Raw genomic sequence first — 23,875 nt, 5'->3', positions numbered from 1 at the left:
AAGCCTACTCTCCCCATGTTTCTCCCGCCCTTGTCTAGGTCATGGGGAGGCTTGGATGCCAAGCACTTTAGACAGTCAGGACATGGCTCTGACTTCTGTTGGAAAGAAGACATAGACTGTGATCACTCATGCAAAACCCTAAGGTATTAACACGGGATGTTTGCAGAGACCAAACTCCAACTGCCACCTATGCTGTCTAGTCAGAAAGTTAAAGATATGTGCATGGCATGCCAAAGATTGGATGTCGGGTAAAAGCTATATGACTTCGGAAAACCCCTGGGCCTCTCTGGGCTTTGTTTTTCTCATCTGAGGAATGGGAGACACAGCAGTACATAAGACATAGGGCTGTGGTGGCAGAATCAGCAATACTTGAAAAGTGCTAAGCACAGTACCCAACGTGGAGAGAGTATTCGGCAAACTTGAGCATCACGGGATGTTACCTGTTCACACTTGTGTGATCCAGGGGTAGAGGGCTCAGTCCAGTTGAGCCAGTATGATTGTCACTCCAGGAAATTTGAAACAACAAACAGACACAGAGACTGGAAGTTACTGCAACTAGGTCACATTAATAGCCACTCTCAGGAGGTGGGGTCCATGTTGTTCCCACATCTATCCTTCCCAACCTTGGTTACTGAGCCTTCACTTCTTTGGGATACCTTTGTATCTTTCCAGTACATTCCTCTTTTTTTTTTCTTTAAAAAAAAAAAAAAAAAAAAGAAAGTGGTCAAAGGATATAAATAGTATGAATACGTGACTTTACACAAAGCCTTTATCTGTGACACTGTGACACAGGCAGGACAGGGACTTGTTTCCGTGCTCTCTGTGAGAGACTACAGACCAAGGAGCCATGTGCTTTGACCAAGACAGCCCAGTGATGTCAGCCGTGGAGCTTAAATCCCAGGCCTAACTGTGCCTTCACAGAATATATAACCTGCTGGAGAGAGGATGAAATATGTTCAAAAGTAACGGCTGGATATAGTTCTTAAGCCCTCAAGTAACCTGTTTTGTTAGGGAATGCATTAAAAGCATTTTTGCCTTCCTTGTGCATCCCACACATACCAAACATAGTCCTAGATATGTTATACATATTCAGTGAATCTTTTGTTTTTTAATCCCTGTTTTAACTTAGAATGGATTAAGGGACTTCCCTGGTGGTCCAGTGGTTAAAACTCTGCACTTCCACTGCAAGGGGTGTGGGTTTGATCCCTGGTCGGAGAACTAAGATCCCACATGACGCACAGTGTGGCCAAAAAAAAAACCCAACACATTAGGGTGGATTAAAACTAAGACATCCCTAGATTATGCCATCCTCCTCTGTGAAAGTGTAAGTTCTGGGCTTGGAGATACAGCTGTGGAGTGTGAGCCGCCCTGGCCCGAGCTGAAAGGGACTCGTTCACTGTGCATTTTCGTTTCTCCTGTTCGTGACAAATTGGTCTCCTGAATGGATTGTCCATTTGGTAATTACTTGGTGGAACGCTGAGTCTTTCCTGTGCCTAGTATAATATAAGTTCTTACCAATACAAAATAAGGGCTTATTGGGGGCTTGGTAAAACTTCCATGCTATGAGGTATATACAGTTTATAAATCAGCCAACACGTATTTATGACTTACCTACCTGGTGCTCAGTAGTCAGTGACGGAGCCTGGCTCCTGTTGCAGGGAGACATATACTGAGAGAAAACCGATTGCAAGTAACTATCTCCAACCTTGCTTTGGATTCTCGGTCACATCTTATTCTTTTCTTTTCCTCTCAAGGGTCGAGATTACTGTTCGGAAGAAGAAGATATCACATAGCACCAATTCTACCACTCAAACCGGGAGCTACTACTGTGTAAATAGGTTACACCCCACGTTGAAATCTTTGCAAAGGTCGGTTCTCTTCAGCGAACAGCACTATAGCAAAAGAAGATCGTTCCATATCGTATGCCCCATTAAGTTACAATGTTTCTTAATGAACTTGCAAAGGAATATTGCTAAAAACAAACAAACAAAAAAACTGTTATCGAACTTTCTTTGTTGCTGCTAGTTAAAACTTGTTGCAACTTTTCACTTCTCTCAGTGTCCAGGTCTGCAGCAAAATTCTGCAATTTCACCTTAAAGATACTGTTGGTTTTACAGATGCTCTCCAACCTATTTTCTATAAGATGAGGTAGTGGTGAACTCAGATATCCAACTTCTGCTCTAGACCGGTTCCGCTTCTAAGACAAGCGCCTCCTTCCCTCTCTCCTCCCTCCCTGCCCTCCCCCCCGAGCAGTCCAAAGCCTTGCTTCTCACTGGCAGTGTTGCGCTTTGGAGATGGGACGGTTGCTATGGCAAAAGCCTTGTTTCTCTGCGAAGAAGAAGTAGAGGCACTGTTATCGATTAAAAGCATGTTGTGACATGACTCCTGGAGGTGACATAGGACCGAACGGCAGGTGGTTTCATTTCCTGGGTCTCTTAATCAAAGATCAAGCTTGCAGCGTCAGTTTTGCTCAGATGCAGACGGAAGTGTGATCACAATCATTTTGGATCCCTCTTGCCTACTTTTTTTTCTAAGAAAATAAACATTTTACTGTTTTTATGTTTCCTTGTCTTCTCCCATTCATCCAGCTCAGTGTTTTACGATGCTCCTGGGTGCGGAAGACGAGCCCTCCTTAGCAGTGACTCCTCCGTGGCTCCCTACCATCCCACTTATAGCCCACCAGGCATTCGCAGTACTGACAGTGGTCAGAGGAGGCGAGGGGACATCCCACGGCTTTTTAGGAGGGCCTGAAACCACCCTGTTACCTTTCATCTTGTTAGCAAAGAAACCACCCTACTTCCGAATCCTCTCCCTTCAAAATGTCACGTGGGCCTTGCCACTTCCTTTCTCGTACTTGCAGTACCGGATGGTGTGGTGAAAAGCGTGTGCCGACTGAAAAACATAGTACATTGACCCTGGTGATGATATTCGGAGATGCGAAAGCCAAAGCCCCGGGCAGTAGTGGGGAACATGAACTGTGGGTTTGGTAGAGTTTATTTTTCCATAATTCTATGAAGAGAATGGTCTCTTCTCAAAGACAGAAATAATATTTTTAACAAATGTTGTCACAAGTAAATAGCCATCAAAAGGAGAAAATAACTTTTGTATTTTTTTAACACGTTCGACAGCTTTGACGGGGGTTGTCTTTGTTACTTTCAGGGGAGGGCACCCTATTCAGCGCCACGCCAGCAGTCCAGGTTTGGGTTTGGCCCACAAAAAAAAAAAAAAAACAAACACAGCAAAAGCACTGTGTGTTTCTCTGTTTGCAGGGTTGCGAACGCGAAAGGCCTCAGTATCAGCCACACCGCCCCCCTCCGAAGGTGGGTAGTTAATACGCTCTGGGTAGTCGAGAGATCACCTGCCACAGAATAGAATAAGAAGCTTAGTGTGTTCTTGCTGTGAAGGTGAGCCTTGACTTGAAAATCCATCCACAGAGCTGGTGGCACCACTGATGTGTTCAGGGGGAGGTTGCTTATCTCCTTTTAGACCCGGCACACACCAAAAGCGAGGGGAAGGAAACTCAGTCAGGCGCTAGAGAAAATGGACTCAAGTGTTAGCAACAAAAGCCCTTCCTTCTTTCAGCCGGCAGCAGCAGCTATTTGGGGGGGGGGGGGCAGCTGTGGTTGTTACATAAATAGAGACGCAGCCAAAATTTCAGGCTTTTTACCCAGCTTCGAGCAGAAAAAAACGCAGGGAGAGTTCGAGTCGCCTAGGGTTTTATGTCCCCTCCCTTTCTATGGTTTTTGGCCAAGTGACTAAAATAGTTTTCCCCAGCTGTAAACGAACTGCTAAGCCCCACCTTAAACTTGTGCGCCAGTGACTCGTTCACTGTTCCGAGGGTGACCTTTTCCCGAGATTCCTTGTTCTTATCCAGCAAGAATGAAGCAAACACTGAATGTCTTCCATTTGGCTCCTCTATTTGGTGTCTCAGATAGTGTCTTCCCAGAAAATCACCACCTTCCACGTGGAGATGAAACAGGCTCACATCATTTTTCTTACGGTCACGTTTAACATTTTGACATGATACACATGTACACAGAACCACGTGTCTCTGGAGAATCTGATTGTTGAGGGTTACGTGAAACCCGAAGTGTTGTGCCCGTGAGCCAGTGGCTTTTCACCTGGAGTTCTGTCTCCCGGGTTTAACACGGGGTACCTCTTTGATGTGCAGAAGCGACGTCATCTGCAGACACATTCGGTACATCTAGAAACAGAGCTGAGAAATGGGGTGGCAGAGCCGGTTGGCATGAAATGCTTGATTATGTTAGCAACACTCAAAACTGTCTGTTTTCCATTTGTTGGTTTTAATCATAAAATTGTCAAGGGATCTGTGTTTGTACTTTAATTTTTTATGCCTTCTGAAAAGGTCTAATGCAAAAACATTTTGCCTTTTTTTTCCCCTGTGTATCTGAACATTAAGCCCATTGTCTCAGATACAGTGAAAGAATAATCCAGAAGCTAGTGCTTCTGCTGGCTGTCATCTCTGAGGACTCAGGGAGACGGAAGGAAGGAGGGAGGGAAATGGTCTGGCGGATGGAGGTATAGAAAAAGGATGAGAAATGGACTGAGAAGTATTTAGGACAGAGAGGGGCGATGGGATGGCTGTGTGCCCGGTGCGATTCAAAATCCAGCTGCTTAGTGGCCAGTGGGTGGGGCAGACTGTCGACAAGATTTACAGCTGGATTACACACGCCTTATGGGCTCTGAGTTGTAGAATTGTAAAAGTTTAGCAGTATGTGCGTAGCTTTCTTTTGGTTGGCAGAGATTCAGGATCATGGAGTACTGCTGTCATAATTGAATGAATGCGTGTTTGTTACTGGCAGAGAACCCTAAAAGAGGCTTTTACCTCATGATGCCTCCTAGCCCCAGGCTGGAGCGTAGGGTGGTGTTATGGTCTATTTAGGGACAAAGAAGGTACAAAGTCTGGAGAGAGAAAACTAGGTCAGCCCTCAGACACAGCAGCGGCCACCCGCCAGCCTGCTGGGAGACAGGTCTCTCCCCGTCCGCAGTGCCCAGGGTCTGGGACGGAGCTTTGATGCCCTGATTGAGGAGGAGCCTTGGTTCTTTAGTCCTCCGTGCTGGTGCCAGCCTCCTGCACCTCCGTGTCAGGGGCTCTACCCAGGGTCAGAAGCAGCCATAGCTGCAACCTGACAGCCCCCGGGAGCAGGTCCAGGGATGATGGCGCCCCCCACTTCGGTCCCAATTTGAGTTATAACTTTGTCTTCCTCACAGTCTCGTTGAGACTTATTTTCTCTTAGGGCCACACGCTCCCATAAGCCTGCTAAGAGCAGAGATTATACCTCTTATGCAGTTTACCTCAGCAGCCTATGAGGCCCGTTGGCATATTGATTACAAGTCCTGCTTAGACACTGGGCAAGAATTTAAAAGAGCGTTTCCATGTCTGCTGGTCTTCGAAAAGAAACTCGATTAAATATGTCAGTATCATAGGAAGAAAAATTATCAAGTTCTTAATCTAGGAAAATACTGACTCTGGATCTTGGACTCCGGGACTCTGATATATTTTTTATGAAAGGCAAAACAATTGGTATCTAAGGCTCTCTCCTTCCTCCTCCCAGCTCCCTCATAAAAAAAAAGGTATCAGATTGCACTCTATAATTTTACAGAAAATCTGCCTTGCATGCTTTTCCCCCGGAAGACATGCTCAGAGCTTTATTTCTTTGTACCTCTCAGAAATTAAACTTTTTGCTAAGTTTTGCTTAAAACCCTAGTAGAAGAGTAAGGCCTGGTTGGGGAGAGGGAATATATATTGAAGGGCATAATGAAAGGGTGGCCCGAAGCAGGAACATGGCTTCTCAATGTCATGGGTGGATTACTGGACCTCCCACCTCCACTCCCGGCGCTTGTATAATGCCGGGTGAGGCAGTCGACTTCCACCCTGCAAATATGACCCTGCCATAGACCTTTGGAATTTCATGGATAAGGTCTATGAATTGCCTTTTACCAATAAATGGACATGTTTTTCCAAGGGGGAAAAAAATGCCCTTGACTTCAGTCACCTTTTTGTATGTCTCTGGAAGAGGGTCGAAAGCTATGGAAGAAAATGAGGATTGTGGGTAAACAGATTTACTTTTGTGACAGACCTTAGGACTCGCTCACTAGCTATGCCATGCTTTTCAGAAGACTCTTGTACCTTATCTGGGATCTAATCTAATCTTGGGGAAAGAGGAAAAGGAACTAACATTTATTTTTTAAACTCACTCTGTGTCAGATAACTGTGCTAGGCATTTTTATAATTGTCTTGTCACAGTAATCCTGGGAAGTGAACCTATTACCCCCATGTTCTAAGTGGTGTATCTTAAGTGTAGAATTCCTATATCCAACATAAATGGCCATGTTGAAAGAAGGAAAGATGTCATTCAAGTGTTTTCCTATTTTTTTTTATTATTACTTTGCCCTTTGCAATGCGACACTGTGAAAACAGCCCTTTGGGGGCATCTCCCTTTTCCAGAATCTCTCCTTGGCTCACCACCAGCTTGGTTTCCTCATGGGGAGTGTTTTTCTTGGCCTTCCTATATCTGATAAAGCTACACACAAACCAGGAGAGGCCAGCAGGGTGTTAGTGCCCAGAAGGGAACGGCTTTGGGATTTCAGGCGCATATCTCTTTCCTTGGAATCCTTTCAGCATGTGGAAAAGGAGGCTGGTATCTGCAGTTAGGTATCAGATGTGACCAGAACAGGCTTTTGAGTATTCTGATTTCTTTCCTGGGTCTCAAGGCTTGTTTCATCCCAGGATGCATCTTTTTAAGGTGAAAAGCCTTAACCTCCGGAGAAGTTTAGGAGAGTCTGATCTCCAAAGGTGGAGGAAAGGCAATACCTGGACCATTAACTTGAAATCCTTTCTTGTGAGCTAGGGTTTGACATCTCTTTTTGATCTTTGGACTGGGGCCTCTATATTTTCCAGGCTAGTTTAAGCATTGAAACTAGATGTGAATCTCTTTCAAGACCTTAAATGTTTTAGATAGTCATGTAGTGACTTGGATAGGCATTTAACTAATTTGTTCCAAGGTCAGAAGAGCCCAAGAATTCCCCAGAGTTCCTCTCTTTGCTTCTAAAGGCACAACCTCTAAAGAAGATGACTCATGTCTCCATGGCAACTGTTAAAGGTGCTGCCTAGAGGGGACCCGCCTCCGCCCTCACTTACTTAGCTTGAAAGAATCAAAAGAATTTCCTTGTGTCAAGGGGGTGCTATGTCCAGTTTTCTTATGAAAACTGTTGTCAAGATTCCTGCCTCTTTCTAACATGGTAGCTGTCAAATTCCTTCAAGATGATGTAGGAAAGGGCTCTTATCTCTTGGAAGCCAGAGAAATTGCTTTAATTCACCAAGACTCACCCCTAAACCAAAGGCCTTATTCTAATACTGTCTTCCCTCTCTACTCTGAATTCTCCCTTCTTTCCTTTCCAGGGGTTGTTTTTAGCCCAAGGCTTTGCATCTGATTGAGTAAGACTTAGAGGCAGTAAAAAGAACACCGTGAACTCAGCCAGAACTGCCTTAGGGTCCCTAGGGTTGAGAATAGCTCTAGAACCTCGGGGACCCCTGGGCTTAGACCCAGAAGTGATAGAACAGCCCCTGATTTCTGGCATTTCAGTCCAGATCTTCAAGGACTGTTCTCCCTTGACAGTCAAGTGAGCAAGGAAAGTTTCGCAGTAGATTGCAAGCCAGCTTTTCCGTATCTATTTTCCTGGAGCAGAACAAGGCAGCTGCCTTATAGGACTCTAAATTTGGATCAATTTCCTAACACACACACACACCCCCCACAGAAAGATACATGGAGAAAAAATATATAACTACTTTATCAGTGAAGTACTTCAAGGAAGAGCTGCATTTTGCCGTATTGTAATCTCTAGGAAAGCATTAGTGTAATTATAATAATACCAAACTAGGAAAAGCTAGTGATCACTCTCACGAAAGTTTGAGTTAGACTCGAATAGGAGGATGAAGGTCTGCTGGTTGTCAGGTCTTGTGCCCTCTCCGTGCCAGGGTGCCTGCCACTAGCATCTTTCACTCACCTGGGCTTTAACCTGGACTCTGGCAGCCTTTCCCAGCTCCAGGCACATATAGGACCCATCCCTCAGGACACGTGCCAGGTCTAGCCGTATACCCCAGCGTTTCTCACACACTCTTCCACTCAGCCAGTATGTCCCTGACTGTGGCACTTCAGCAGCTCCACTGGGACACTGGGACACCAGCGACTGGGGTTGGGGCCCCCTTCGTCTAGGTTGACCCCAGATGTAACATTTTTAGCATTGCCTCTTCCAGTGTCGGGGCCTCATTTATTCGACAGATTATTTGGAGCACCTAGTATACTCCAGGCACTGAGCTAATCCCCAGCAATACACGGGGGACCCAAGCCCAGCTCCTGCCCTCGAGGAGCCCACCGATAGTGGGGAAGACAGTGTGGGAAGTGCCACTGCAGGGAATTACTGGGTGCCGTGGGAGGCTCTCAGAGGCACAGCCGCCCAGCTTTGGAAATCGGGGGCTTCCTAAAAGAGGGGACATCAAAGCTCCAGTTTGTCAGAGGCCTGAGGGAGAGCATTGCAAAGGGCCTTCCAGGCCGAGGGGACAGCATGGCGCTCGGCCAAAGGAGGGACAGCGTGGGTTGTCAGGGCCTGTGTGCAGAGAAGCAGCTGGAGCTAGGAGTTGAGGAGGGAGATGAGAGGGACGTGGCCAGGGCAATCAGTGACCCAGCCCAGGGGGCATAAAGAGAGCTGTAGGTGACGCTCTGCCCCCTCTGAAGCCCACTGCCGAGGCCACCCAGCGAGGTAAGTGTGATCCCCATCAAGACCAGATTTTCCCTCCTCGCCGTGGAGGTACACAGTTGCTCGCTGAGATGATTTATTCCTGTGTATCCTCCATCCCTCCCCCAGCTCCTTGTCCTCTCCCCCAGAGGTGTTTGATTTCAAGAGCTTTAACCTGGGCTGGATTTAGAGACATACAGGGGACAGCTCTGGGTCATCCTGACCTGGCTGTAGAACCACCAAGGCTAAAAATACCTCTTGGGAACAAGGCGGCCTAGACCCCAGGATGAGGGTGCACCCTAAGATAAATACACGGGAAGCCGCCTAGGGCTTCCCAACTCGGGGTGTGAGGTCTCCATTCATTCTACCGAAGGGCAGCGTCCCTTGGACAGCCTTTCCCCGGATTGGGTCATACCTGGCGGCCAAGCCTCTGCTGTGTCTGCAGTGTGCACCTGTGTCCTGCCAAAGAAAGGGGAATTAAAAAACAAAAACAAAAAAGCACAGATGGATTGCGTGCACATGGAAAATACCCGCAAGCCTAGGCAGCTGCCGTGAGCCTCGTGGGGACGGGGAGGCCCCTGGAGCCCTGCGCTCTTTGGGAGTGACGCAGGGAAGGCTCAGAGACAGCAGACAGAGTCTCTCTGTGCAGACAGCTCGCGGTGCCTTTTAGGTTTTCCAGAGAACATATTCAGAGCTCAGAGCATTGGGTTTCTCTTCCCTTTGGCCCCAGACAAATAATTAGAAACTTTATAAGGAGAAGAAAAAGAATTAGATGAATCAAAATACCAGCTGTGAGGCAGCATGGTTGCTAGAAACTCAAGAAAAGGCCACAATAGGTAACAATTTCCTTGAGGAGTTGGAGGCACTGGGGGCTGAAGGCAGTTTTCCTAGCTGAGGGGCTCAGGTCTCCTGACCCCAGAGGGCCCTGAGGACGGCTTGGGGCTCACCTCTTTTGCAAGACCTCCACACCTGCCCTCCTGGGTGCAGCCTGGCATATTCACCAGCCTTCTGGACCCTTGGAAAGATTGTCGCTCAAACACCTACTCTTTTCCCAGATACTCCTCTGGCTCCTTACTGAGGAATTTCTAATTCTGTGTCTTGTGGTTCCCACGCGACTATCCCACCAGCCTAGACGTTTTAATTAGAATTCGGCCTGTAGTAATCACGATGCTGGAAACTGACAGAATATTTGGCCTCAAATACACCTACTTTAAAATGAAGGTCCTGGAAGGTCCCCTTGGTCGTGGTGTGGTCATGGAATACGGCCAGGTTTGCCTTAGGGCGCCCTCTCCCCGTTGTCTGCCCTGGTCCAATTCCCTCTCCATCACCAGGAAGAGACCAAAATGCTTCCCTGCCAGGTGTCAGTGGCTGTGTATTTGCTCTTCCCAAGGGCATTTGTGTTTTATTTAGGATGAGGCGTTACATTCAAGGAAAATCTAGTGGCAGGATCAGGAGACATCAGCTCTCATTCAGGTCTGGGAGATCATCTTGACGCATTGCTCTCCTGAGCACCTGCAGAGACTTCCTCAGGTGGGCGTGGGAGCCCCGCAGGGAAGCCTGCCCAGCCCTCCACGTGCACGTGAATTCTGTAAAGCGGTGGGTGCCCATCTGTTTGGACCACACGTGGCTGTCAGCAAAAACCTTGTGAGATGCATCCCCCACCCTGTATGTTTATTAATTTAAAGTATATATTCATATACTTCTGTACTAAAACATTAGGCACATTTTTAAAAGTGCACAACATAGAAATTTTTAAAGAATAAGATACAAAATATTATAGACAGAGGTTCTGGTATTTTCACTCTGAAGCCCTGAGGGTTTGGGTGCCCCCTAGTATTAATATGTGCACAGCCACTTTGGACACCAACCACCATTTCAAGAGCAAATCCTCACACCTTGATGGCATCCATCCCAAACTACTGTGCTGGCACTTGGCCTGAAGCATAGGAAGGTCTTAAAGCAAAATCCCCAGGAGATTCTAACCTGGGAGACAGGGCAAGCAAACTCTCAAATGGCATAAACTTAAACAATTCAAAACCCCATCCGACAGGAGAGTGGACTCCCTAGGCAGTAGTGGCTATAGGTGCTAAGAAAAGATCAGGTACACTGTACAGAGCCATGGGGTTGCTCATATTCCCTCTCTGGGTCTCCAGAAAAGGACATTTGGCAATATCCCCAGCTCTCTCATGATTGGAATTCTTTGAACCCTCAAAGTTCTTCAGTAGTACTATTATTCCCCACAGCGCAAGTGGGTCCACGTCGCTTGAATATTATTTTTGATTTGACCACCAAGATATGATGATGATTCTGTTTCATTTGAAAAGGGTCTGAGAAGGTATACAGGTCTAATTATATATACATATTTATACATGTGTATTTTTGTTTATTGTTACATTTTGACATTGGACTTTCTATTAAATAATTTTTAACAATTGACCTGGCTTTGTTCTTTTTTGTGCCTTTCTTTCTCCCTGGATCTCAGGGAAGGGGCTGTTATAAACGTCTGCAAAAGATCTTGGGGCCTTCCTGTCCGTCCACTCTTCTGTCTTCTTCCCTACTGTGTGTACATAAGTTCAAGTTCTGTTTTTACAGGAGATGTACTACATCAAGCACCCACTTGGAAAGCCCCCAACCTTGTTTTCATTGCCTCCAACTTTCAGGGACAGCCCCACTCAGTCCCTTCAGCTTCTGCAAATTCATAAATTCATAGATTTGATGAAGTTGCAAAAAAGAGCAATGACAAAAAATGATGCCATGAGCCTCTCAAATCTCTTGTACACCCCTTTCCCTCCACCACACACACACACACACACACACACACACACACACACACACACATACACAGTCCTAGATGTGAGACCTTGGACAAGTTACTTAACCTTCCTGAACCTACTTGAAAACAATACTTTTCTCATAGGTTTGATTTGAGGAGATCCCATAGTAAATGCTCAGTAAACAACCACCCACTTCCCAAAGGCACTCATTCAGCCAGCTGAACATTTGTTAATTACACAGTGTATGCCGGGCACTGGGGTCTCCCAGGTAGGGGGTCAGGGATGTGAGGAATTAAGGAATTCCCCTCTGCAAAGTCAGATGCAGGGGGAGCAGTATGAAAAATGAGGTATGTGCCTTAGAGTTTCTCTCGTCCCCCACCCTCAAACGCCATGACTATCTGGCACATTCTGGACGCTGAAAACAATTGTTTCTCCCACTATGCTCGCCTTCCAGGATCTACCAGAGAGAAATACACACACACATAGTCTCAAAGCATGAAGCCAAAAGCAGTTTCTCTTGGTTCTGTCTTCCCCGTAGCACCAACCTGTTCGCCTCTGACAGGCGTTGGTCTGATCAGCCAGCCCAGCCAGCCTCTGTGCTTCACCGTGGCTCTTGGGAACAGCTTTTCTTCGTGATTTCCTAATGGTTTGGTAGTGAGAATAAGGGTGGGAATGATGAAGGGAGTGGAAGGGAGGGTCTGCCAGCCAAGGGGAAAGAGTTGATAATTATTCCCAGGGTTTTTCCTGCCAGCAGTGGAGCTGGAAGTTCAGATTTACTGCTGAGTTTTACAGGTTATCAAACAAGGCAAAAGCCCAAGCTTCTGCCCAGAGGAAACCTAGGACCCAAGCTTGTTCTTTCCAAAATAGTAAGCCTGTTTCTCCCTGCAGAATCTCGCTTGAAATCACAAGGCCAGCCAAACTTGAAGGGTTTCCTAACCCCACCTCACTCCCGACTGCACCCCACACACATACACACATGCTGGTCCCCTGTAGCCCTGACTGGGAACTTTGGGAGCTTCCTTTAACCTCAAGCCACAGAGAAGTCAAGCTGCAGAGGAGACCGCAGGACCGCCCCTCGTGTCCGCTCCCCAAGCTCTTGTAAGCAATGTGAGTGTCCAGTCCACTGGTCATAGCTGGACTGAAGCCTGCACGTAGTGGCCTGGAGTTCTCTTACTTGGAAGCGGGAGTGGCGGGAAGGGACACGTGAGTGATGGAGGGAAGAGGAAGACCGATTGGATAAAGCCTCATCAACAAATCAGAGGGAAATGAGTGAAACGAGACCACAAGTGCTCACACTCGGCCTGGCCCAGCGGATGGCTGTAGAGGACGGGCGCTTCTCCTCAGGGGTCTCCCGGCCACCATCACCCCTGCCACTGGCACTGCCCACCCACCATTTCCATCCCGAAAGCTCAAAGTCATCTGGTGGGGAACATGAAGTTTTAACTTACTAGATTCACATCATGTTACCCGCTCTCTGACAGAACCCAGCTTCCATTGGCCACTGCTCTTAGCCGGGTCCTTACCCTGTACTACCCTGCCATGTTTATTTTCCTACTCTGGTTCCTGCTCTCCCCTCAGGAAGACTCTCCCATTTCTCCTTATTACAGAAAATTGAACTTCCTTTGAGGTTCAGTTAAAACTGACCACTTGTATGAGACCTCGTCTTATGGCCCAAGACATGCCAATCTTTCCTGCCACAGAACTTCCCTTTCAGCAGAGGCCAGGTGTTGGTGGGGGGTAGAAGCCCTGAGAGGCTTGAGCCACAGAGAGTTGTGGTGTAAGACTAGGTCTCCAAGTGTAAGGTGAAGCCTAGAAACCAGGTCAAGTTCAAATACTTACTAAGAGCCGAGTTGCCGGTACTGAGGAAGGGTGAGGCCCATGGCAGAGCCCGGAGCAGGCAGGTAGCAGGTCTGAAAGCTGTGATGGTCATGGAGGGAGTATTCAGGGAGAGAGTGGAGTATCTGTGCAAGGAGATGCGTAAAATAAATAAGCAACAAGGAGATAATGTACAGCACAGGGAATTATACCCATTATCTTGTAATAACTTATAATGGAGTACAATCTGCAAAAACACTGAATCACTATGCTGTACACCTGACACCAATACAATATTGTAAATCAACTATACTTCAAAAGGAAGAGAAAGAAAGGTAGAGAAAGGAAGGGAGGGAGGGAGGGAGGAAGGAAGGAAAGAAGGAGGAAAGAAAGGGAAGGAAGGAAGGAAAGAAGGAAGGAAGGAAGGGAAGTAGGGAGGGAGGGAGGAAGGAAAGAAGGAGGAAAGAAAGGGAAGGAAGGAAGAAGGAAGGAAAGAAGGAAGGAAGGGAGGGAAGTAGGGAGGGAGGAAGGAAGAAAGATGTGTGCCAAACTATACATTACAATGTTGTAGCATTATTTCTAACGGAAAAACAGAATGCACTCTTAATGCCCATCAAAAAGAGAATGGATAAACAGTAGTTTAGTTAATTTTGTATCAACATGAATAAACCTCAAAAACAGAGCAGTGAGTGGAAAACATGCAGAGGATACAGTATGATGCCACTCATATAAAGTTTGAAAGCTTTCAAAATCATATCATATATTGTGCGTGAATGCCCTACGTGTATAATAACGTGCGTAAGAAAACATACATGGGAAAGACAAATACCAATTTCAAGAAAGGGACGGGGGAGGGGGGGCGGGAAGTGGCACAGGGGAGGGTTAACAATGTTTCAGTCTTTTAAAAAATTAACTGAAGCAGATATGGGGAAATAGGGTGTGTGTTTGGAAAATATTCCCTGTACTCTTTTGTGTGTTCAAAAAAAGACCTCATGCCAGTGACCAGCTGCAGCTGGTTTAGACTCAGAGGCTGCCGTCAGCCACGAATGAGACACCAAAGCTTTACAGGGAATGGACATCACTCCTCTCAGAGCTCTGGTAGCTTTGGAAATCTGTGCTTCATCTCATATATTTAGGTCCTCTTCTGCGGTTTTCCCACACAGAGGGCAGATCCCCTGAAGTCCCACAGCCCCTAGCAGTGAGCTGCGCGTAGAACTGGATTGGACAAACTTTTTTTTTTTTAATTGACGTATAGTTGATTTACAATGTTGTCTTAATTTCTGCTGTACAGCAACATGATTCAGTTATACATATATACATTCTTTATCATATTCTTTTCCATTATGGTTTATCACAGGATATTGAATATAGTTCCCTGTACCATGTAGTAGGACCTTGTTGTTTATCCATTCTGTATAAAATAGTTTGCATCTGCTAATTGCAAAGTCCCAATCCATCCCTCCCCCATCTCCCTCCCCTTTGGTAACCACAAGTCTGTTCTCTAGAGCTGTGACTCTGTTTCTGTTTCGTAGATAGGTTCGTGTCGTATTTTAGATTCCACATATAAGTGATATCGTATGGTATTTCGACAAACGTTTTGTGGTCTGATTTCTCTCATCATTTTCTCCCTGAATGAAACTCTATCAATCACTTCATGTAATTCCCATTTGCGTAACACACGCTGTCCACATGCATCTCCGTCCAGGCTGCTCGGCCCACCTGGGGCCTCACACACGGCCCCTCAGACTTGCCCATGACCACTTCCCACAAGGCTCAGAAACCATGGTCTGCAGTCTAGAAAACGTTGAGGAAGAGGTTTAGCAGGTATAGAGTGACGCTGAAGGATGAGAGAGAATCCCACGTGCTGGAGGCGGGAACTTCCTAAGACGTAGTGAGTTGTTCAGCACAAACATCAGAGGAGAAATGCCTGCCAGTAGCTCTCCTTCCAGAACTTGGTTCCCCCAAGAGTTTTATGGCTCAAACAAATGGCGTTAACAGGGGATAAATGCTAGGGGTGAGTAGGGCTTGAGGATCACACACATACACACACACACACACACACAAATAAAAGAGAAGGTATCACTTGGACAAACGTCATTGGTTCATTCTAAGACAAGCTTTCATTAACGGTCGACTCTGGGGGGTCTCTCAACACGGGCTGCACATTAGGTCACATGGGGAGCTTTTCAGACCACCAGTGTCCAGACCTCAGGTCACTTAAGTCAGGATTTCTGGGAGCGCGGCTGGGCATTTTTAAGCATCTCCCCAGGCTACTGTGAGACACAGGGAGGGTCCCCGGGCTATTTGTCTACCTAGCATGCCACTGAGATGGGCACCAACAAACAAAGCTGGACAGGATAAACCCTGCTCCCAGGGAGCTACAGAATAGTAGGGCGTGGGTCTGTACACACACTCCAAGGGGCTGTGAGAGCCCAAGAAAGGAAGCACTCAACTCTGCTACCAATCTCGATGGTGAGAATGAGCCAGGAAAGACGGGGAATGAGGAGGACCCCCGGTGACACATGAAGGTGAGTCTCTCGTGTTGATGGGACAAGAGAATGAATCAACCCCTAGAAGTCGAAGAGCTCAGGCTAGGGAAAGGCCTCAAGGGTTCATCTGGTGTCCAGACACGATTTTGCTCAAGCCATTCCAAGGAAAGAGAATTTCGTGAACCCACCCATCCTGGGCAGGAGGTTTAGCCCTCATCGCTGACCTCAGGCAGAAGCCTAAACCTGCTCCTACCTTGTGGTGTTCCTCACCCAGCTGCCCTCAGCCCTCAGTACACCCCTGGCTCTGGGAGATGCCTTCAGGATAAAACACAGCATCTAGGGAATGAGTTCCTTCGCCCCAAATTGACAAACCTCAGGGAAGGCAGATCCCACCCCCAGAAAAGCGGGGTCCCTGGTTGCAAGGGACTGAGGGCAGTGGCTTCTCATCCTCTCTGCAGCATCTCTCAGCTGAATAAAAAGAACAGGATTTACACACCCAGGACGTTCCGTGGGGCAGAGCTAGAGTGGGGTGATGGGTGGTGTTATAATGATTAAAATTGAGGCTGCAGTGGTTGAATGCCTGGTGAGTTTGGGAATTGCCGGCTGGGATGTTACCCAAGATATACGCATCCCCCCATGTGGGTCAGATGGGCTCACGGCTGGAATTTCAAGCACTTGCTCCAATTGTTCCCGGCGTTCTGGTCATTGATATGCTCTGCGCTTGGTCACTGACCTGACGCAGGGTTCTTGTGGTTTGCTCTCATATCTGGGACTGAGAGCCTTGAATACAAGCAACGCAGACAGGATCCAATAAAAAGCAGTTGTAAAGACTGACCTGCCACCACCCTGCTTCCCAGGGCCCCAGCTGTGGGGTGAGGCTGCCGGGAGGGAGGGATGCTGGCTGGTTTTCCCACAGTCCTTTTGTGTCAGCTGAAGGCTCCCCTGAACACTTCCCGTCTGCTACAAACCAAGGCTGGGGCCCACAGGGATATGAGTCTCCCATGATCAGACTGGAATACAAATGGAGTCGCCAATTTAAAGATCAGGTTAGATGGCGTGGAACGGGAGGGGCACACAAGGAGAAACTCCTTTCCAAAGCTCCGTCATTCTACATGTGAAAATTCAAGTCACTAACAAGGCTCTGTCTGTTTTCAGTTCCCACCCCCTCTTCCCAGGCCCTTGCCCAAAAAAGGAGAAAAGGAAGCTTTAAATCATCACCCTAAATCCTCTTTTATCCTTGACATAATCTGCCAGGATTTGTGCCCCTGCCAATGCAGTGGGATTCTGGTGCCCCAGGGGCCCCTTTGACTCCTGCCAGGGCCCACAAACATCTCCCCATTCCCACCCCTCCTCCCCCCACCACACAATTGGAAGGAAAAAGCTTGAAGATTTTCCAGAATATAAGTAAATAGTATCATCGGGATAAGTAGGAGGACCTGGGTAAGCAAATCTCTTCACATACTGAAACCTGGTCATAGTCAGAGCTGAGTTCCCTCCCTCAAGTCCCAGATGAGATGAGCTTCTTAGCAGAAGCTGAGTCTACCAAACACTGGCAGAGTCCACATCATTGGGGGGAAGTGTGACATCAAAGCCATCAACTGGTCCCCAACGGATCCATCCTCCTAATGGTCACTGCCACATATGGAACAGAGACTAAATGTTCTCTCACATATTCCTCCAGGTAACCCCTCTAAAGTAAGCTCTGTTCTCTCATTTTACAGTTGGGGAAACTGAGCCTCAGAGAGATTGAGTAACTTGCCCAAGGTCACACAGCAGTATGTGGTAGAACCAGGATCAGGTCATCTGACCCAGAGGCCTGGCTTATAACCATTCAGCCATAGTGCCACCGACATGTGTGCCTTGGGTCAGCATGCCATGTCATCTCAGTCTGGTCATATACTTTGCCTGGGCCACCACTGAGCCAACTTCTCGAACTTCTTTCCAGTATGCTCTCTCCTGGCCTTCCTTCAGCTGAAACAGGTACCCTAAATGTGTCTCTCCTGGACCGAATCCACAAAGTACTCCTCACTAGTGGACATATGCTGCTGTGAGCACATGGAAGGGGCCCCAGGCAGCCCTTCCCTCGCAGCACCTACCACAGGGGGTTCCTTGCTTTTCTTCCCTCCTTCCTCCCTTCCTCTCTCTCTCTCTCCCTCTCTGCCTTCCCAAGCTTTCGGCTAGCGTTTCCAGCGTTTCTACATGCCAGCTAGATGAGCCATCGGAGTCGGCACTGGTCATTCAAAGGAGGCCTTATAAATTCCATCCTCTTCCCCCAAGACCATTCCTGACAGACCTGTCCCCATGACAGGGTCACTGTAGCATTCTCAGGGCCCTACCAGCTGAGAGGGTCCCACAGCTCTCAGCAGACAACCGCCTTTTGTCAAAGGCGCTTTGTGAAGGACTTAATGCGTTGTCACTGAATTTGTTTACCATTGCTACATGACTTATTGGGCTAAGGGACAATGAAGGCAGGCATCCCGTATAGCCACCTCTGCACAGCACCTCCAGAGTACTCAATTCTTGCTGCTGACTGGCTGAGCCAGGTGGCCACTGAGTGCACGTGACAACTAGCAGCCAATCAGCGCTCCCCACACCTTTTTAAAAAGATTCACACGTGTTTAATGTGTATAAAGCCAAGAAAAAGACAGTCCCGAATTCGATAGCAGTATTCTGTACAATTCATACGGTGGGGTTGAGAGGGAAGGTGAAGAGGCCGTAGAACCTACACCCCAACATGTACAAAAAATGACTTAATAGCAACTCCCACCTGCAAGGAAGACATAGCTCTCTTTCCAGCCACTCGGTCCAAGTGAGGGGACATATCACAGAAAACCCAGCACAGCGGGAGCTAACCCATAGGGGCCCAAAGGGCTGGTGGGGGTGAGGAGGGGCAGTAGTCCTAGAGGAGGTGCTATGAGGAGGTCCTGAGGCGGTTGTTGGCTGAGCGAAAGCTCAGCAGCTTGTCCACCATGGGCGGGCATAGAAGAGCTGACTTGCCAGGCTCTTGGGGCGGCTGTGCTTCTCCAGGAGATTCAGGCAGTACTCGTGGAAATCCGGCTTCTAGTCGATGTAGGTCACAGCTGCCATGCTGGGCACAGGATGAGTTTGCTGTGGTCCTGGAAGACGTCGCAGGATGCAGGATGATGGTGCTGTGCTTGCAGAATCAGGTAGGCAGGTAGGGTTGTTGGACTAGTTCATCACTTTCCTGTGGGTACCCACCTTCAGCAAGTGTTCACTCATGTAGTTTTGGAAGTACCTGGAGAGTGATCTTCATGGAGGAGTTGGGATGGGAACTCACGGCGAGGGAGAACTCTGCGCCACCGTGCTCTATGAACCACAGACTGTCACCAAGGCACCAGAGGATGAGGTGAGCCCAACCATCGGAGAACACCCCCGACACTTTGCTACACGGCTGATGCCCGAGGCTGCACTTGTCCCAATCGTCCCCCACTTGCTGACTCAGAAGGTGGGGGTGCCGCAGGGATCCTCAGCCTCCTCTTGCCTCACCAGCCCGTCTCAGAGGGCCTGGAGGCATTCACGCTATGCAGCCGCTATAGCATGTCACCAAGGTGGCACTCTCTGGTCTCCTGGACCACTGGTCCCTCTTTTCCCCAGGGAGTCTTGGGCATAGAGTTCTCTAGGCCTTTATTTAGGACTGTGAGAGCCTGTTGCTGGGATCCAGGCTTCTGGGAGCGATTGAATACCTTGATGGAACGGTGGGGCAGGTAATGGGAGATGGGCTGGGATGTAGCCAGAAGTAAAGGACTCGTCTTGAGCTGCTCATGAATGATCAGGTGGGCAGTGGGACCTGTCTGCGGCATCTTCTGGAAGAGGGAGGTGGCCACGGGGTTGATGTGCTTGGGGATCCTGCATTCATTCTTCTTGATCCAGAAGTAGGTCAGTTTTAGGCAAGAGATCTCAAAAAGGTGATCTACCCACCGACAAGGTATATATCAACATGATGTACCCAATAGGCCCCCCGTCCACCAGGAAACGGTGCCCTTTCTTGCTCAGAGCCTCAAGAGCTACGTATTTAGACAGGGTTTTCTTCTTCTGTTCCCCATCATATTCACCTTTGGTTGCCGGGCCAGATCCCCTATTTTCACCTCCAGATCGTCATTCAGGAAGAGTTTGCCCAGCTTGAGGTCCCGGTGAATAACCTGGTTTGGGTGCAGGTACTGGCAGCCAAGGACCACGTGCTGCAGGTAGCGGCGGACCTCGGGCTGGGTCGTCGCCTTCCTCCGCCGGTGCGGCTCCAGGGGAGATCTTCGGCGGCAGCAGCGCCCCAGCACCACCAACATGAAGTTCGTGTCCACGTGCACCTACGACTCCGTGCTGGTGGGCGAGAGGGCAATGAACAGACATCTCCAAGGACATCTTCTCCTTCCGGTGCGGCCTGAGCAGCCGCGACTCAGGCAGGATCTTGCGGCCAAACGCCTCCTCTTGGCGTCCTCATCCTGTCAGAGATCTCAAGGCACTTGGCGAAGCCGCCCCTCCCGCAGGAAGCGGCCCGGCAGGCAGCACCGCGACCGCGCGGCTCCACTAGGACCTCCGGGATCTCTTTTGCCTGCTGGATGGCGGTCGGGGGCGCTGGGAGCCACAACTCCAGAGATCCCGGCTTTCCCCGGTGGGCTGGTGCCCGCGCCAGCGTCTCTGCAGCGCCGCCGCGCTCGTGTTCCTGGAGTTGCTGGGCAGACGTAGCAGGGTCCTGGCAGAGGTTTGACACCGCTCCGCTGCTCCCAGAATCAAATGCTGCACCGGGCCTGTTGCAAAAGCCTCTCTTTTCTCTCTCTCTTTTTTTTTTTTTATCACAACCGGGGAGGAAGAAGCGGGGCAGGAGTGGCTCAGGTCCTCCAGGTACCCTGGGCGGCCCCGCCCCACGCGCAGCCTCCAGCCCCAGGACTGGGTTTATTTCCTCGGGCAGAGGGGAAGTGTAGGGAAGGTGGCTTTATCAGATTAAGTCTCACTGGTAAAAATGCTCAGTCTCCCAGCCTCTGTGAGCAAGGCGATCAGCCTCCTGTGTACACAGTGGTTTCCAGGCTGGTAGGTGGTTGTTTTTCCTCCAAACCCTTGGCTAGCTCGGTCTCTCACCCGAGGGCTGTGGTTTGGGGAATGTTTTGACTTGAAACATTCAGGCCCCTGGTGGTATTTGGAGTTGTGAGACCCTTCTGTGCTAAAAGGAAAAATGAATGGTCTATTTAGAAACTGCGAACAATTCACAGTATAAAGAACAGGCAACAATTCTGCTGCTGACAGGCTGGTTTTCTGACGGTAGTCCCTGGGGAGCTGGCTGGGTGGCAATCATGGCCCCTACTCTGGATACTTCATCTGGAAGACCCCCTGCTAGTGGTGGCAATGCTTCCAGAAAGCCTCTGCCCTGGCCTTTTCTGGGTCTCTCCTCAATCCCTTCCCAGAACATGCTCTCCTGGGGCCTGTGGTGTGCTTGGGCTGTGAATGAGACCACTTTTCCTAAATCCGATGAACTTTGCTCTTGACAAAGGAGGGAAGGGTGGTTATTTGGGAATGCCTGAAACAGCTTCTCTGGGGTTTGAGTTGTGAGATTTTACCTATCACAGACATAGACAGAGTTCCCCTGAAGGAGGAAACTGCCTTTCCCCTCAAGGACAAAACACATTCCCAGGTGTTTCTGTCACCAGAGTGATGCTTCTTTCCATTGCATCCTAGACTCAGAAGAGAAGGTGAGAATCACAGGCTTCGAAATAAACACTCAACCTAATTAAAAACTGAACAGTTTTCTAAAATACCAAAGCTTGTTTCAAAGCTTGACCAAATTAGGAATGGTGTTCATCTAATTTATCAAAATGAATTCCTTTATAGATACAAGTAATCCCAATCAAACTCCTGATAGGCTTTTGTGTAAAAATTCACAAACTGATTCTGAAGTTTATATAGAAATGCAGAGGATCTAGAGTAGCAGAAACAATTTTGAAAAAGAAGAATGAAATTGGAAAACTAACACTACCTGATTTGAAGACTATTTTTAAGCTACAAAAATAAAGACAATATGGATTTGGACACACACACATAGCATAGGCACACGAGTATAGAAAGATAGATTAATGGAACAATATAAGAGTCCAGATGTAGGCCCACATGTGTAGTGTCAACTGATTTTAGACAAAGGTGGCAAGGTAGTTTGATGGGGGTAATTTGATGCCTTTTTAATGCATTGTGTTGGTATATGATTGGACATTCATATGCCTAAAACTAACCTTGACCCTTACTTCAAACCACATACAAAAATTGACTTGAAACGGATCATAGTAGTAATGCAAGAAGTAAAATTATAAAGCTTCTGGAAGAAAAATAGAAGATAAAACCTTGTGACCTTGGATTAAATAAAGATTTTTAGCTACACACACACACAAATCATACATCATAAAAATAAAAATTGATAAATTAGATTTCATCAAAATTGTAAACCCCTGCTTTTCAAAAGATAGTGTTAGGAAAAATGAAAAGACAAGGCACAGACTTGAGTGTAAAACACTCAGCCAATGGGGGTGCAAAATGGTACCCAGTTTGCAGTTTTTTAAAAAGTTAAGCATCCCCGTATCATAGCACCCAGCAATCCCATTCTAAGGTACTTATCCAAGAGAAAGGAAAGCATACGTCCACAAAAAGACGTGTACTCTTAATGTTCCTAGAAGCTCTATTCATAATCACCGAAAAGTAGAAACCATTCAAATGCCCATCAATTGGCAAATGGTTTAACAAATTGTGGTATCTTTGGTATAAATTGGTAAAAAAAAAAAAGGTGATAAACGGACAACTACTGAAACTGATACATGTAGCTGTATGGATGAATCTCAAAAGTATTATGCTAAGTGAAAGAAGTCAATCACAAATGACTACATATCAAATGACCATTTATATGACATAGTGGAAAAGTCAAAATTGTAGAGACAGAAAGATCAGTGGTTACAAAGGGCTCGGAGAGGGGGGAAATGGCAAAGGGACATGAGGGTACTTTTTGGAGCAAGAAATGTTCTGTATATTGATTGTAATGGTGGTTACACGACTATATACCTTGTCAGAACTCCTTGAACATATATTGAACACTTTGAAAGGGTGAATTTTATGATATAGAATTATACCTCAATAAATCTAATTTTTAAAACATGAAATCCCCAAACCAGCTTTGATTAATAGAAGCTCATTAATTTGGATCCCCCTTATCCCTATTTAGTAACAATTTATACCCACAGGAGCCAGAGTTGATACTTGCTCCATCTAAAATGGTTGTTTTAAACCTTTAGTATCCTACTAGCAGGAAAGAGGGGGGAACTCAAATTTGTAGGATGTTACCATGTGCCAGGCAGACATCATGCTAGGCATTTTGCACGTGATTTTATTTGGTTCTTGTTATGGGCTGAATTGTGTCCCCCAAAATTGATATGTGGAAGCGCTAATCCCCAGTACCTCAGAATGTGACTATACTAGGAGATGGGACCTTTAAAGAGGGGATTGAGTTAAAAAGAGGCCATTAGGGTGGACCCTAATGTAACCTGAATGGTATCCTTATAACAAGAGGAAATTTGGACAGACAGGGAGACACCAGGGTTGCGTGGGCACAGAGGGACGACCATGTGAAGAGGCAGCAAGGGGGTAGCCATTTGCAAGGCAAAGCCTCAGGAGAAACCCAACCTGCCAACACCATGATCTCAGACTTCTCGCTTCCAGAATTGTAGGAAAATTAATTTCTGTTGTTTAAGCTACCCTGGCTGTGTGTTTTGTCTTGGCAGCCCTCGTGGACTAATAAAATCCTCCCAACACTCTGAGGTGGGGAAGGCAGGAGGAAAAACACAAGGCTCTGTGAGTGCTGGTAGCTTGCTCAACTCCAGTGGCTGGTAGGGCAACCTGGGGAGAAACACAGAACTGACACCCAAAGCTCACCACCACCTAGATTGCAATCGTTAGGAAATCAGAGCTGGTTTCTTCTCATCCTTGAACAATCTGTACTCCTTTTTCTCAGTAAATGTTGAATTGATGTAAACAATTAGAGTAACAAGATTTCAG

At 47.5% G+C, this 23,875-nt stretch overlaps 1 protein-coding gene and 1 long non-coding RNA gene across 2 annotated transcripts in view; one reads left to right on the top strand and one right to left on the bottom strand.

The window, feature by feature from the left end:
* The window catches only part of LOC309666363 (uncharacterized protein C1orf21), a 225,482-nt gene extending 222,923 nt beyond the window's left edge, over positions 1-2,559 (top strand). Inside the window, exon 6 of the mRNA XM_082473754.1 lies at positions 1,755-2,559. Within this exon, the coding sequence (XP_082329880.1) occupies positions 1,755-1,793 (39 nt within the window). The 3' untranslated portion in view covers positions 1,794-2,559. The remainder of the gene's footprint in view (positions 1-1,754) is intronic.
* On the bottom strand, positions 702-1,748 carry LOC309666521. Its single transcript, XR_014267131.1, has 2 exons — positions 1,616-1,748; positions 702-934 (listed from the first exon to the last, which is right to left on the bottom strand). It is a non-coding gene; the product is annotated as an uncharacterized lncRNA (long non-coding RNA).
* Positions 2,560-23,875: the final 21,316 nt, after the last annotated feature.

This window comes from Balaenoptera physalus, assembly GCF_965194825.1.
Source record: "Balaenoptera physalus genome assembly, chromosome: 1".
NCBI classification, from domain to species: domain Eukaryota; kingdom Metazoa; phylum Chordata; class Mammalia; order Artiodactyla; family Balaenopteridae; genus Balaenoptera; species Balaenoptera physalus.
The sequence above is the reverse complement of the archived record's forward strand: the minus strand, read 5'-3'. Positions and strand labels throughout refer to the sequence as shown.